At 37.0% G+C, this 15,730-nt stretch overlaps 1 protein-coding gene across 4 annotated transcripts in view; it reads left to right on the top strand.

The window, feature by feature from the left end:
- Window positions 1-15,730, top strand: part of LOC126920010 (sex determination protein fruitless) — an 80,772-nt gene that overhangs the window by 54,864 nt on the left and 10,178 nt on the right. Inside the window, exon 5 of one of the 4 annotated variants that reach the window (XM_050729828.1) lies at window positions 3,135-13,012. The exons of 2 other annotated variants lie outside the window; for them this stretch is intronic. In XM_050729828.1, the coding sequence (XP_050585785.1) occupies window positions 3,135-3,352 (218 nt within the window). In that variant the 3' untranslated portion in view covers window positions 3,353-13,012. Of the gene's footprint in view, window positions 1-15; window positions 291-3,134; window positions 13,013-15,730 lie in introns of those variants that run through there. One more of the 4 variants, XM_050729839.1, reaches the window with a different exon arrangement.

Below are 15,730 nucleotides of genomic sequence, written 5' to 3'. Positions count from 1 at the left end.
TCTTTTTTCTTCCAGATCATTGTTCTTCTCCCTGCCCGTTAACGTCCGTACGCTACTCGACGTCGAACGAACTTACGTACACGTAATCGGACGTTATCCCGCCCATAAGTCGAACATCTGCTAATCTTAAATGAAAAATTGATTAAAATTAGATTTATAGCGAGAGTCTTAGAATTCCTATAACACGCAGCACTGACCCGCACAAAATGGAAAATAATTCAAAATACTCTATATCGATCAAATTCTCGATCAATCCAAACGTGTATATGGAAGTTACAAGATATTCGCAGCAATTATATATTCAATAAAAAATTAATTCTCGCAAAGTGTTAAACGTATAATAAACGTTAAAAGTAATCCCAAAGTGAATATCGGATTCTTTATAAAATACAACGAATACTTGTTTAAATAATCTTCGTAAACTTCGCGAAATATATATTTGCACTAAATATACCTTGCAGCTTTTACATACATTTTCAAATTTCTTTCAAACTTTAACCATACGTAATACTCATAATAGTCGAGTCTCGTTACGGTGCTAATGATATTTTTGAAAGTATCGTTCGCGTTGTTTCACCTCAACAGTTCAAAATGTGAACACACTGTGTCTATAATAAGATCAATAATGCAAAACTTGGGTTCCAGTCAACCGAGAAACGGTCGTCGATCATCGTACGGAGGTTAACGCAGTCGCAAGTGGGGCAAGTTTAGCGTGCGAATGCGATCATCGAGCGTCCGAATCATCGTAATTTCTGCCAGCTGTGATACCTGGTTTTAACCAGGGCACGCGTCTCTAGAGACGTTCGACAGCAACAGTTTCATTTCGTTTGAAGCGTTTCGTTTCAGATCACTGTATGTGTCGATCGTCAGTTTCAGGCAGAGGCGTCGCGACGCTGTTTGCCGTACCCGTGTCTCTGCCGATACATCCGGCTGCTGTCGTCGGATCCGGCGGTCGGACGTATCGCTGTTGGAAAAACTAAAATATCGGGGCCGCGTTCAAACGTCCGATAATTCGCCTGGGCGGCATCCACTTTCCGCCATTTCTGACGATCCTCGCGTCCCGTCGTTGTCACGCTGACCAATTTTCCTTCGTCCACCGACACCGCGTGCATCGCTTCAGTTTTATTTTCCCTGCCGCTCCAACGTTCACTAGCTTGTTATCCGTGACGAAACAAAGCGACAGTTTTGTGATTCCTGGCTTTGCAACGAGTCGAGAGGATTCCTCGTTAACCGAGAGCCAGGTTTATTGTTCCTTTTATTGGTAGTTGAAATACAGGGCGATGTTATGGAGTTTATATCTCTGGTGTTAGCTGATAAGAAGCATAATTGTCTCGAGGGTTAGTGGTATGGATTTGGAGTAATCGTAAGACTGTTTAGAGGATAAAGAAGCTTTAAGGTATACAAATGTAATCGCAGATTACTATAGGTAATTGTAGATTAACGTAAGTTACAGCTTGTAAAAATGATTACTTTTCACTGATATTGATATTTAATCTCTTTTTAACGTATGTTTAATTGCTATTTAATTTCATTCTAATCGCAAAAGTGCTATCTATATTGAAACACGATGTTCGACTCTAAAGATGGAAACTTCTATCAAGTTGTACACTTATGTATAATTAACGATTATACGATTAGGATGAATCGAACTGCGCGATAATTTGCTCACGAACGTAAATTCTTATCGTCAAATCATCTTGCAACACGAAATTACGCCTATAATTCGTAAAAAAGTTGAGTCAAAGAATTACATTAAGGAATTAAAAAATTGAACAATCAATAACAAAATGAATAACAGAAACGTCGTCGTTAAAATACTTCAAAGAAGGTCCTCGCGCAGTCATCCAGAAAATCGAGACAAATTGTCGATACCAGTTACATTTGCATTTCGTTTTCTGACAGCAACGCAACAAGTCCCCGCTACCGATTCAAAGACGTCGAGAGCGTCGAAGTAGAACGAGTGACAGAGAAAGACCATTTCTCTTCCGTTCTTTCACGTTGATACTTCCGATCTGTATCCTGAAAGCCGTGAAAAGGTGTTCCTGCGTTCAACGCGAAAGGCATTTTGTCCCGCTTGAATTATTAATTCAATTCCACAGCGAATCGATGCATGACCTTTCCAAAACTTCACACGCGTAGTAACATTCCTATGAATAGTTCGTGTGTGTGTGTGTTTTCTTTTGTTTTTGTTTGAGAGTGTTCGTACAGATCATGCGCTAAGCTACGTGGCAAAAGATTATATTCGAACAGGTTTAGTGTCTGTAGGATTTTGTATCGATATCCATCTATTATATAGTCCTGCAGGATTTTATATTTATGCAGCGTTTACTGATCGAACATATAGAAGTATAACATTTTCTTAATTGTCTTTTCGCAATCCGCAATTCCACTGTTATATTCTGGAAGTTTAAACGTAGCGCAGACACCACCGTATCGCAGGTGGATCATTTACAAACGACACGATCCAAGTGCTATATGTGTTAGGAACGAAACTTCAAGTTACAAAATAGCTTGTGTAAGAGTGCTGTTAGATAGTCTTTCTCGCGAAAAATTGCAATATTTCTACTGTCGTTTTCATCATCCCGTTATACAAATAAACATATGCGAGCCAGCATCTACTTGGCGGAGGAATGCACAGACCAAAGGTACAAATTACCTGGACTTGATAAACGATACGATTCACTTAAATACTACGCGTCTAATTGTAACGAACGAGATCCGAAGCTGCGTAAAAAGATCCTAATCGATTCCTAATTCCACGAGAGAAACTCCAATATTTTCAATTCCTCCCATCGTTTCGATCATCTCGTACGAACATGCGCGAACCAGTTTCTACCGCGTGAACAATGTTGCACGGATGAAAATTTTCGAATTGCAAATAACTTCTAAGACTAATAAATAGGAACCGTATCCACTTCCTGCGAGTTAACATGCAGCCTTACACGCACACGTGCGCACGCTGGGGGCGGAGAGAACGCGAAACAGAATCGAAATTCGAATTGAAGCGAGAAAACAAAGAAAAATAGGAAAAAAAGAGAGAAAAAGATAGAAAAGAGAAAGCCAGAAATAGAGAGATGACGCGGCGACGCATTTTCGTCAGGCTTGCGCTGACCCTGTGGTTTCTGTTGTTGCAGAGCTGAAAAATTGGCGGATATCGCAAATATTTGAGAGACAGAGTAACACCGACGAGAGGAGGCGGTGCTCGTTGTGCGGTAAGGTCGTGTCGAACGTGCGCAATCACTATTACGTGCATTTCCCGGGAAAGTACGCCTGCCCGCTCTGTCCTGCGGTTTACACGCGTAGCGACACGCTGCTCACGCACACGCGTACCAAGCACGCGCACGCGCAATAGCGCACGCGTGCGTACCGACAACTGCGGATCTAGCGCGACGATCCTTTACAATCGATCGTATTCCAAAGGCTCTTCTTACCATCCAAAATGATATCTCCATATCATCGCGGCTACACGTTTTTTCGCGTTTTAGGATGAGTTTTCAGATTTTCGAAAGATGCAGCTGCTTTTTCATTATTTGTATCTTCGAACGGTTCTGGCTGATTTCGTGGTGTTCGTGGTTGAAAATGAGTGGGATGATTTTTCACTAGAAGCAATTTGTTGCGTAGGAGAAAGGTCGACGTCGAATCGTTTCGTGACGAACAATTTGTATGCGGTGTTTTAAGGAGAAATATTAAGTTGCTACGGAAAGACGTAATGTTACGTACGAAGTATATATATGCTTTTTCCAAATGTATAAATACGTATTAGGTTTTGTAGTGTTCGAGCTTGACAATGAAAGGGCGTGTCTAGAGACTAAACTCACCTTGCTACCACTCGTATGTGTTCAGATTAAAGCAAAGTGAGGTATAATGACAGAGGATGTATTTATCTAATAGGATCGTACCTCAGTGGCGTTCGTTAATAGGGTAGACGATTTATTCCTCTAGGTCGATGCTTCGGTGCGATACACGATGCACGTAATGAATTTTTAATTTTGTGACTGCCAAAGATATTTCGTTACGTTGCGCATTTGTATATTTCGTTGAACTTTCATCGTAAGAGTTTAAGCGTCAGTTGCATTGCATTAAGATAATCTGTGAAATATGCAATGTTCACACATTTCTTCCTCGTGATTCGTGAAATTGCACGTATGGAAAGTATCACGTTGATTTACTTTCTTACAACATAATTAATAGAATAAAGTTGCGTTTTAAGAATTTGCATACATTTCTTCATATTATATACTTTTTATATTTCAATTTCTAGACGGATTTCGTAGAGTACGTTAGGTTTCGGGTAATTTATAATAATATTCCGTATGTTGTAAACTGTCCAAAAACTCACATGGATACCTATAGAATTTCGTATTTACCGTTTCACAGGTTTAGTTTCTATACAAACTAAATAAATGGTTTCAAACTGTGGATATATCATGCCTGGTTATTCGATGCAGATATTCCTTCGTCGTTTCAGTTTAGACTGATCACCTGTCTTGTTCTGCTGCTTTAATTTCCACGCAGATTGCTACTAAATAGATCGAGGATGTTTATATTTATCATTCCAATTTATTTTACGCATCCTAAAACTGAGAATCTTCTCTTTCATGTATAATTCGACCTTTTGATTTTCATATATATACATATATATATGTCGGAGATGAAAGGACACCGGAACCTTTTCTCTGGAATTTTGGGAAAATCCCTTAACACTTTGATCTAGATTCTGCCATGGACGGAGAAGTTGGCTACAACTTGGACTTTGGAGGAAGGCGCATTGTTATCCCGTTGACCGCGGATTCGTTATCGAACCTAGGATCACTGTCATTAGCTTCTCGAGTCTCTAATTACCACGATTACTTGTCAAATTCTGTAATAATCATTTTTGCACTAGTAAATACCTCCTCTATTGCATAACAATAGTGTCTAATCCAAGTGAAGATTCGTTTCACGCCTCTAACTCTAATCATAATGTGAACCCAACATATATATATGAAATATAGAAGCATATTTTTCAGGGATTCAATGATATATGAATCGTTACAACTATGGTGATCGAAATTTAATACTTGAAACGTACGAAATACATAAATTAAACGTTCGTCTTAATATTTGAAGAACGAGACACGTTTCTATTTAATTTCTACCTCCTTAATCGCATTCATAAGTTTATGTAATTGGATATAAAAATGTTTCAAAGACTTGCGTAGGCTATATGTCTTGTAACTTTTGTATCAACCACAATTGTATCATTCTTCCTATCACGAAGTTGCAAGTCTTGCACAGAATGAAGCGCACGCTTCAAAGATTCACGCAGAGATCTAAATAATCTATAGACACCATTCTGTCCTTTAAACTTCTACGTAAACCACGTACATCTACACTTGGAAGATACGTGTAAAACACTCAGATGCTCTGTGTTATGTATCTATCTTGGTATCTCAACTTCTACCAACTTCCGTAGATCAATGGCGTCTTCGTTTCAAAGATTCATAGAGACGTACGGATATTCTATCCTGCTCCATCATCTTAACTCTTAAACGATCTAAATATCCACTGTCCTTCAAACTTGATCGCCCAAAGTTAGCTGTAATTGTGTACAATTTTAGAAAGATGAAGAATTTAATAACTTCTAGAGATTGTTTAGTAAATATCTATATTTGGAAATTTTTATGAGCGGTAGATATACGAGCTACAATTCAAGGCTGAGAATTTAAAGTTAGTTTATTATTGGCAGAAATCTAAAATTGAGGATATCATATTTTCTGTCCTTTCTTGTTATGTATAGGCTACATACACATAGAATTTTTGTTACTTAATTTCTTCCGTTTCAATTTATTTCATTCAGATGTTCGTTCGCGGAAAGAAAACTCTGATAGTTGTGCATGTTAATGTTTTCATTAGTCGTAATCGAAGATTTCATGACAAATGGACTTTAGAGGAAGATATTGTCTTCTTCTAGTAGTTGAATCATCCCAGAACGTATTGTCGTGTAAAAATTCGTAAAATTGAGCAACGCTCGCTTTTAGTCAATTTAAGATTCTCGTGGGTCCAAGCATTCGTTAGAAAGATATTCTCTTGCGCATTTAAATTGCCACTTTTTGCCAAAGTAAACATTTTCCAATAATTCCCTGTTCTGGAATTTTCACAAATCTTAATCCACTTGTTTGGTGTGCGCCTTTGCATAAAGCTTTGTTATATCTTGAGCGTCTGAATTTTTCATATTTAACTTGTAAGCAGACGCGTCTGTTATAAGTATTAATTCACATGATTAACGGGAACATTTAATTACAATTCTTTTATACGTAGAGGTACGTATTTTCGCTGTAAGCCTATAAAAGGAGAATATTAGAGAAATTTTTAATATACGTTGCGCTATAAGCGCTCGATACTCATTTTGCATCTTATTTCCAGCTCCTTTGCTATTTCTAGGAGACTCGTGATATTTATATTCATATAACGTTACATCACAGAAAAACTGGTTATGATGGGAATTATTTCGCTCGTAAGGACTCGAGTTACCTGCATTATGCATTAAAATAGGTATACAACGCTGCTGGTATACGAACGGTTTTGCTAAAAAATAAAAATAGTTTAAGGTTCATAATATCAGGCTTTATCAAATTATAAAAGAAAAATGGCAAAATATCTTAAGCCTTTTGAGCGAAGGTGTATGTATATTTTAAACATTCACGTAGCTACTTAAGTAGCTACTTGAGTTTAAGAACCAGTACTCTTAAGTTCTGTACAGATTAAACACAGTTACCCCTTCAGTAGCGATTGTATATGTAGGATAATATAAATTTAGAATTATAATAATCTACGTGTTTCATATTGTGAAAAAAATTAGAGATGACGGCAGAATTTTGTAACAAAGCCAAAGATATATAGCGGTATTTAATTCTACAGACAAATTCTAGTAGGGACTTTTCTGATCCTTAATTCTTTTGTCTTGCGTCTTCGAATTTTTATTTTTCCAATCTTGCTTTCGTTTTAAGAATAAAAAGATTTTTAATCGAGAATTAATTTGTTTTAGAAGAAACTCTTATGATATGAAATTATTGATAATTAATAAAACAAATATTGATAACTATTCTCTCACATTCTTCACAAATTGAGTAAAACTTTTAACGGTAAAAAAGTATAATTAGGTTGATAATGATATAAACGATATACAGCAGGGTTAATGAATTGTGGACGAATGAAAAATTAGAGTGGTGTGATGAAAATATACCGATATCACATATAGCTACATTTCTGTTTCAATAAAAGACAATATTAGCTTTGCTGGAACCAGCTGCATGTTTTTAATAATAGGAAAAATAAAAAGAAACCTGAAATCGATCATTTCGACGAGTCTGGCAGTTTTAGTATAACGTCAAACGTGTATTTTATTAATTAAATATTTTAACAATTTGGATCAATCGATACATATTTTAATACCTATGGTCAGCAATATACGCACACATGTACTCTGAAACCAAACCATTTTTTAATAAACCTGTTCTTTCATTATTTGTTCAATTAATTAAATGAACTACTCGTAACTCTATAAGTGACTTATAATATATTCTAAGTTAGATATAGAAAGGAAATATCGTTACCACACTGACAATCATCTCGTAATACAAAGACCTACATATTATTTAGAAGATCGAGTACACAGCGTAGAAGAATATTTTCTGTGTCTAAAACAAGCGTGAAAAATCCATTAAACAATCCCTTCTTACAAACACAATTTCACGAAATTTCGTCTTTGAAGCGTTCAGTGTCTCTAATCCAGCCAGCTGTTGGAGGGCACCGAAAATCGAAATTTCTCAATCGTTTGCAGTGCCGATTCGCACCAACGTTCCCACCAAGATGATATTAATTCTGAGACAGGCGGTGATTCGATTCGACTCAGCTTCCCAGCGGACCAACGTGCTGGGTCCAACATCGTAAATGTGCGAGCGGAAAATTTGATGGCCATACTTAAACGTTTTACGCTCTCCTAAACTCGACGAATTCCGCTCGGTGCACGGATTTCCTGTTCCAAGGTTCGACGCGGCAACCGCGGCTCTTCTGATAGCCTGGCACTCTTAGTTTCAAACGTTATTACAAACTGGAAACGATAGACCAGCCAGCGACCGGGTCCCTTGTGTCGAGATATTGTCTGGCTCGCCTCAACTTAAACGTTTCCTTCGTATCGCGCCCGGTCCCGCTGTAAAACCGAGTGATTTCGATAATGGAAAATTTGATAAAGCTATGCTGAGTTTTATGTTCCTCGCGGAAACGATATTTTTCTGCTTTGTCGAGATGGTTAGGCAGATCGATCGTGTCCATTGCTTTCGGTTAGATCCGCAAAATCCAAGCGAAATTGCTAGCTGAAGAATGTGCATGAACTTTCCTCCGACGTGTTTTTAATCTCCAGAAGTCGGAGTTTCATGCAACGCGCGATTCTCCGTAAAATCGTAGTTACATAAAGGGTGTTTCGGTAATACAGAGATTGAAACAGCGATTACGCAACTTTGATTGACAACAAACAATTAAATTTAACAAACTAATTAAATATAAGCGCTTTTGGTATCTGGTTTCCTCCGGTATAGTAAAACCTGGATTGCTCGAGTTTATTAGTTGTAAAAAAGTTGTAGTTTCGTATAGCAGGTGATAGTTTATTGCACAAATATTCTTTAAAATTAGTAGATCCGCAGGATTACTCGTTTGATCAATTTCCTCGAACTTTATCAAATTTTTAACCCTGCAGCTTTGTAAAAGGGAAAAGGGACAGGCGGTGGCTGTGAAATCGATAGCCCCTGACTTGGTAGACTGAAAATTGAATTCGTTTCGGCCTGTCCTAGATTTTTAAAAGTTCGTATCTCGCGTTTGGTACGGTTCTCGTGTAAAATAAAAATATTCCAGCTGTCAAACGTAGGAAATTAGCGCGTTAAAGAATGTAACAAAGTTCGCTTCCCCCTTTTTATCAGCAATTACTTCGCATTATATGAGATATATTCAGAAAATGACGGAACGTATCTCATAGTAAGAATCTCTTATTTCACGTACCTTTTTAAAATACGTTTTGTCAAGATCCATACATGTTGAGTTTCCCAGCGACAAGAGAGAACGTCAAAGCGAAAGAGGTCGTTATAAAATGTAAACGAACTGTACCTTCTACGTGCTTTTAATCTTTAGAATTTGAAGTTTTATAGATTGTACGATTTTCTGTAAAATTGCAATTACATAAAGGGCGTTCCAGTAATACAGAGACGAAAACAGCGATTAAGCAGCTTTTCTAATTAAACTTATAATTGTTGCGAAAGGTTTAATTAAATCTTCATTTGCTGTACGCACGAGACCGGTAGAGTAAAAGGAGTAAAATGACATTCGTGTTGTTCCATGTCGAAAATATGGACGGAAAATAAAGTTCCATTAAACTCGCGCTACTTCTCCTGCGTTGTAGCGTTTCACTTCGCGAAATGTAAATACCTTCGCACCAGCGTAAAATGAAACGAAATCAGAGCCTTTTAATGTTTTACGATATTCATCTACATTTTACATTTACAAATTTTCATTTTTCGTGTTTCAAATTCTAATTTCCTACATTTCAATGTTCTAAATACCAATGCTCATTGGTTGGACATTCTACTATTTTCGTGGTTGGAATAAAAAGCTTTCACCGTCAAACTTCCAATTGCATACACGCTCCGAATTCGAATTTTCTGCAGTTAAATTTCCCACATTTCAATTTTATTTAAATTCCATAGGCAAAATTGAAATTCTGTTGATATCAACTTCGTTGATAGCGACGATTATTAAAAAATACCTTTTACATCTCAACGCTCTGAACTACAAGTGAACGTATTATATTCGCCACAGTACATTGCCTTAACACAATCGATGTCCTCACCCCTTATATCCATCGAAGCGTTCTAATCCAATCTGAGGAACAAATTCCCGTCGTTGTTCACGAGTTTATAAGAAGCAGACATTTAGTAGACACGTTGTTTAACTTGCCAACTGGGTCGTCCCTTAACTGCGAACTTTTATAATTACGGAATTGCAAGTTAACAGAAGCAAGTTAAAGTTGGCGATTTTCAAATAACATACAAAATAATCTGTAAAGGGAAAAGGGCGGTTCATCGGTGAAAATTAACTTCAAGATCAACTGCAAAAAAAAATCGATGTAAAATTATAGACGTATCTCATGTAGTAGGAATTAATAAAAGGTCGATAGATTTTGTAAAAATTTGCATAGCATTATCCTGTTAGTTTCGAAAGGATCGAAGAAAATATCGAGATGCCGGATACTGAATTCCAACGCTTCTTCGAGAGATTATTTTTCTTTTTGTCGATCTTGAATTTAGTAGTTCGTCCCATTAATAGCAGTGACCATGTGATTCGCACAAATATTGGTTCTTTCGTGACCCACGTTCCTCGCTTTTCCGACCGCTTTTGCTCTCTGGTTTCCTGAACGAAGGCATTTCGTGTGTATGAAACAATCCGATTACACGTTGTCCATGTTTGGAAGGGTTGATCCACATCGAGAGATTCGCGTAACACGTTGTTGGTTGTGTGATAGGATTAAATAGTTCGAAGCATTGATTTTTTATTCTTATGCAAAAATATTGAACGAGCGTATTCATTTTCCTACTTAGAATCTATTTAATAGTAAAAAATAGATACAAAATTCTATTTTTACTTGCAATATTCCAATTAGTGACTAAATATGAAATTATAAGAATTTCACAGAAGATCTTCTCTGTGAACCTTTCTAATTTTTCAATTGACTCGATAACCAGGGCGACTTGAATCGATATTTTCAAGTGTCTACGTAAATCTTCGAAAGCTCTGTTCGAAGAACGTTGCTTGTTTTTTAGTTGAAGAGGATGTTGCGGTTAAATGGAAAGAATCAATATAAACAACTTTTGATTGCGCTAGCCGCGATTAAACGTACTTGTCTTTGAGAAAAAGTACGTGAAACGAAACTCTGAGAAATTGCCAGAAACCGCTTCGTTAGAAAGCTTCCTTTAAATAATGTTTCTTTCGAAGAAACAAAATACCTCCCTTATAAAGCATCTGCATCTTTCCGCCTTTTCTTATCGATGAGATTAATCGATTTTTTAAACAAATAATTATAACGCAGATATTACTATTAACTGGCGAAAGTTGAACTTCCGATTTATATAAATCACGTTGAACATTTAACGATATATCAAATTTAACGTAAATAGAGTTTAAGCGAGAAAAGACGTTGCGTATTGTGTCACTAACATGCCGATTAACTAACCATAATGGAAACGTCGTTGATAAAAAGAAAAACGTACAGCATGTGTTTTAGAGTAGAATCCAAATCGTTTCGCTGAAATATAATTCTGAGATCGAATCATAGCGGTTTAAGTTAGACGAATGTTATTTTTCATAAAATAATATTCCGCGTTGATTATTACGAAAAAAGAAGTGAGTATATTTTTCCATGGCGTGAAAACACAGAGAAAGGAAAGCTACACTACAGTTTAATTAATTATGGAACTAACGAGATAATATTTATTTAAATAATAAAATAGTAGGTAATTTAATAGGAAATCCAAATTCCCAAAGATTTAACTTAAATCACTATGATTATCAGTGCGGAAAATATCGCCCACTTCTTTAAACACCCTGTATTAATTGACGAACGAACAGGCGCATACTTAAAGAATTTTTAATTAACGAACGTAATTTGGCGAATGGTTCGGCCATATCTTTAAGACTGCAGTTGCAATGAATTCCGGTTTTATATCGTTTGAAACTTTCGCAAGCTTCCGCTTTAATATTCTCATCTGATGGTGTCATTTACCCGCCCAGTTTTTGCTCGTAAACTTTCGTCGATTAGCGACGTTTCCATTACGGCTTTTTAGAACGAGCGTCACTCGTTCGACATCTAAAATCGCGAAAGCACGATTATACGGTCGCGTTTTGCGATTTCGGTTCGTGTACAGGTTATTACGACACGCAGTTTAACATCAGAAGAACTAGCCGGGTTACTTTGGCCTATTAACGAATCGGCAAAAGTTATTATTAAGTTGTTTCATAAGTTCCGCCGTTCTTTGCTGTCGAGCAAATTTTCAGAATTAAATTTAGAATTCCGAATATAGCGTGATAGAATGAAAGTGCGGAGCGTAATCTGGAATTCTATCGCGAAGTTACCCGCGAAAACGTGACGTTACGCTTAAAAAAGCGTCTAAAAAAAACATTAAAAGAAAGACAGAGAGAGAGAGAGAGAGAGAGAGAGAGAGAGAGAATTAAAAATGCACAGTAGTTCTCTGTGTATCGAAATTACTGTTTTCTTAATTGTGTCGGATCTTTAATCAGAAAAATTGGCAACGTGCTGAAAGAATGGCGAACGAAGGATATAAATTTGATAAAAAAAAAAAAGGGAAACAAAAATTGAGATAAAAATAAAGTAACAGTGGAACTAAAAATATTCGTCAGAACATATGGAAAGTGATATTTAAATTTATGGGGTTACGGGGGAATGTTATACTCTTAAAAGAAATAGCAGACAGAAGAGATTTTGGCACTTAATTAACGTTAGCGATGTAAAGACGAACAGCGTGAAAATCAGTTAAATTTCACAAACGTGACTCGTGATATTCTAAATTTCCCAAAGTTTTCGTAATTCCTAAAAATGTAAGATTTTGCCAATTTTTTAACCAGATCTTGGAGAGATTTAAGGATACACGTTAAGCATTGTTGGAGGAAGTTAGTTGGTTAGTTGGCAAGCTCGTTGGTTTAAAGTAATCGAACGGTAACTGTGGTTAACTGTACTTTTCAGTACTTGTATCTAGCAGCCATGTAAAAGTTTGTACGGTAAAAAATTCGAGGATATTTAGCGTTGCGCCGAGGACCTTCCATTTTGAGAGTTTTCTATCGGTAACGTTAGATTTAAGCGAATTTACAAAACGATCATGGAGAAACTTGAATTGTATAAATGTATGCATATCTGTGGATTAATAGATATACGAAAATGTGGTTATGGAATAAATAATTTTCAAGATGGAAATAGTTGGTTCAAGTTTAAAAGCTTTCGACTGGAAGTCTGCAGGTACTTTGGGAAATTGATTAAGAATCGTTTAAGTATTTAGGAATAACTGGATGAGATTAATCGTTTTCTCGATAATTCGAACTTTATTTTATTTTAGCATGCTGCAGATTATAAGTCAAACATTTTTTAGAAACGTATAAAATGAAAATGTAAATTTTCAGTTGATGGCTAGAAATCGATTAAAAATTTGAAGAATGCTTAGTTTTAAAACAAGCAATTAAAACTTAAGTTTCGTTCCAAGAAAAAAAAAAAGAAGAAGAAATACTTGGGAAACAATTAGCACACTTCCAAAAATCCTAATGGTAATTCCACCAAAGTAAATCAGAGTTCACTACCTACACAAAATTCATCCTTTCCCCATCGTTCACGATATTTCCCTCGGTTTTCCACTGAAGACGAAATTTTGTCGAAGAACATACGTAAACGATGGTTGAGTCGCGAAAATTCACAAGAATCCGAGAAGCAGTTGCTACTGGAGAGATGTATGTACGAGAAAGTACTTATATATGTATGTATATAATTTTAGCGTGTATCACGACCGGCTCACGTGTAGTCGAGGCTCAACGATCAGACTCAAATAGGATTACTCGTGGCGCGTTGCCCGAAAGATCGTGTGCAAACTTCTCCGTACATGATGTCGATAACCAGACGGCATAACGCGACGGTATAGTTGTGTTCACGCGGCACAGATTATCAGAAACGGCGGCGCCGTGGCAGAACACCGCCTTCGAATAACTCTGGCTCGAGTGAAATATTCAATCGAGTCCGATACTCTATGTACACCGTCATTCCCTAGCCCTTGTTAACGATCGATCGCGTTTTACTATGCAGCTAGAACAGTTTTCCTTGCGACTAACGTCGTTGTTTACCATTTGAGATTAGCTTAGCTCGTGAGCGTGGTTGAGCGTTAGAGATTAGTACAACCTGCGATCACGAAAAATGCACGAAGAAGGTTATTCCGTAGGAGTGGGGGCAGAAATAGTTTACAGTTTATGAATATCGTTTGACAATTTTATGCAGAGTGTTGTGTGGTTGGAGTTTGCTGAATCAGGATTTGAACAAGGGTGGTATTACTTTGAAAAGTGTGATCAATTTCGTTGAGGCATTTCCTTTTCGGGTTATGGGGAAGTTGGGAATTAAAGGAGAGAACATTTCGGGAAATGGTAAAAAGAGAAGTTGAATTAAGTTTTATGATTGTTACAACTGTTCAGAGCATCTAGGATATTTCTTATGAATTTTAAAATCGAATTAAGATAATCAACAGGTTTCATCTGTTCGAATCTGACACTCCGGACATCATAGACTACGTTCAGATTGAAAACAGTGTATCCACCGTTAACAGGCAAAGTGTAAAGATCAGGCCTGACCAATTCATTAGATTCCTTGTATAATATTGGAGTATTTTTACCTTTTATACATACCAGTTTCCATATAGTTTGTGATCCTCTGTTAAACTAAATTCGAAATTCTATTCCATTCGATCTTCCTTTATTTGTGATATATAAAACATATTTGTTTACATCATGCGTTAATTCAATAAAAGCACACCAACGTAGACATTCAACTCGGGAAATGAAAATTCTAAACTCCTTTCGAAATTAATTTGCAGAGTGTTTGATGTAGACTACGATTCGTTTGGAATAGAATGTCGAACGTTGCCTAAACCTCAACGAACGATTTAAGATCGTACTATTTACCAAATGTTTAAGATCCCTCGACTCGTTACTCGAACCTATCACACAAATCCTCCTGCCCGAATATGTTGTTCCTCGATGTATGTTTTCCACGAAATCCTACGCACCAAGAGAATACACGAGTTATCCAAGGAACAAGAAGCAGGTGAACGAAAAACGAGTGAGCGCCAGCCACTTATACCTTGAGCCACACAGGAGGACTTATCATCATAGCTCAACGGCCGATACGATAATTCTTTTGGTATCGATCATCATCTAGCGCAATCATAACTTTGCCACGTGCTCGTCAGAAGGATTAGAGGCGTACGGAAGCTGGGCATCGTTCTCAGGTAATCCCTCGATAATATCGGCAAACGTTCGAGCATTTTTCCTCGCCGACTGTGTCTATGGTTGCGTCGCTATGAAACGTGAGTATCCCATCTCGGCACGTTTGCCGAGGCTTCTATATCCTGGAGAGATGATGCGAGAGGGATGACGCTTGTACGCGCGTGAATGAAGTGTTGAGAGTTGAGAGCCTCTTTGTTTGCTGCTTCCATGTACACGTTGCCCGCTTTCACACACCTATACTACGTATCTGTATCATGCACAGGCTTACGAATGTATTCGAACTTTTGTAGAAAAACTTTTATGAGTATATCGTATCCGTCATGCGAAATATATTGAAATTTGGAAATTTTCTTAACGTTGTTATGTTACGAGACTCGGCTGTTGTAATTATACTGGCAAAAGTTTGACATAAATTTGGAAATAAAGAAATCATGAGATATTTGGTAAAAGCGTATACACTGGTCCCTCAGTTTATGCGGCACCTTTTTACGCTTTTTACATCTTTTTTCTTGTTGAGCTATTTGAAATAAATAAGTGTTTCCTTTATATTGACAGACTTTAATTGTACGAATTTCATTCCACGTGGAACGGATACTCCATAAATTAAGCGACTGGTGTATATATTTCATAGAGATGGCAAAATTACATTTAAACG

This window comes from Bombus affinis, chromosome 9 (assembly GCF_024516045.1).
Source record: "Bombus affinis isolate iyBomAffi1 chromosome 9, iyBomAffi1.2, whole genome shotgun sequence".
NCBI classification, from domain to species: domain Eukaryota; kingdom Metazoa; phylum Arthropoda; class Insecta; order Hymenoptera; family Apidae; genus Bombus; species Bombus affinis.
Note: the sequence above shows the minus strand (reverse complement) of the source record. Positions and strands in the feature narration are given on the sequence as shown.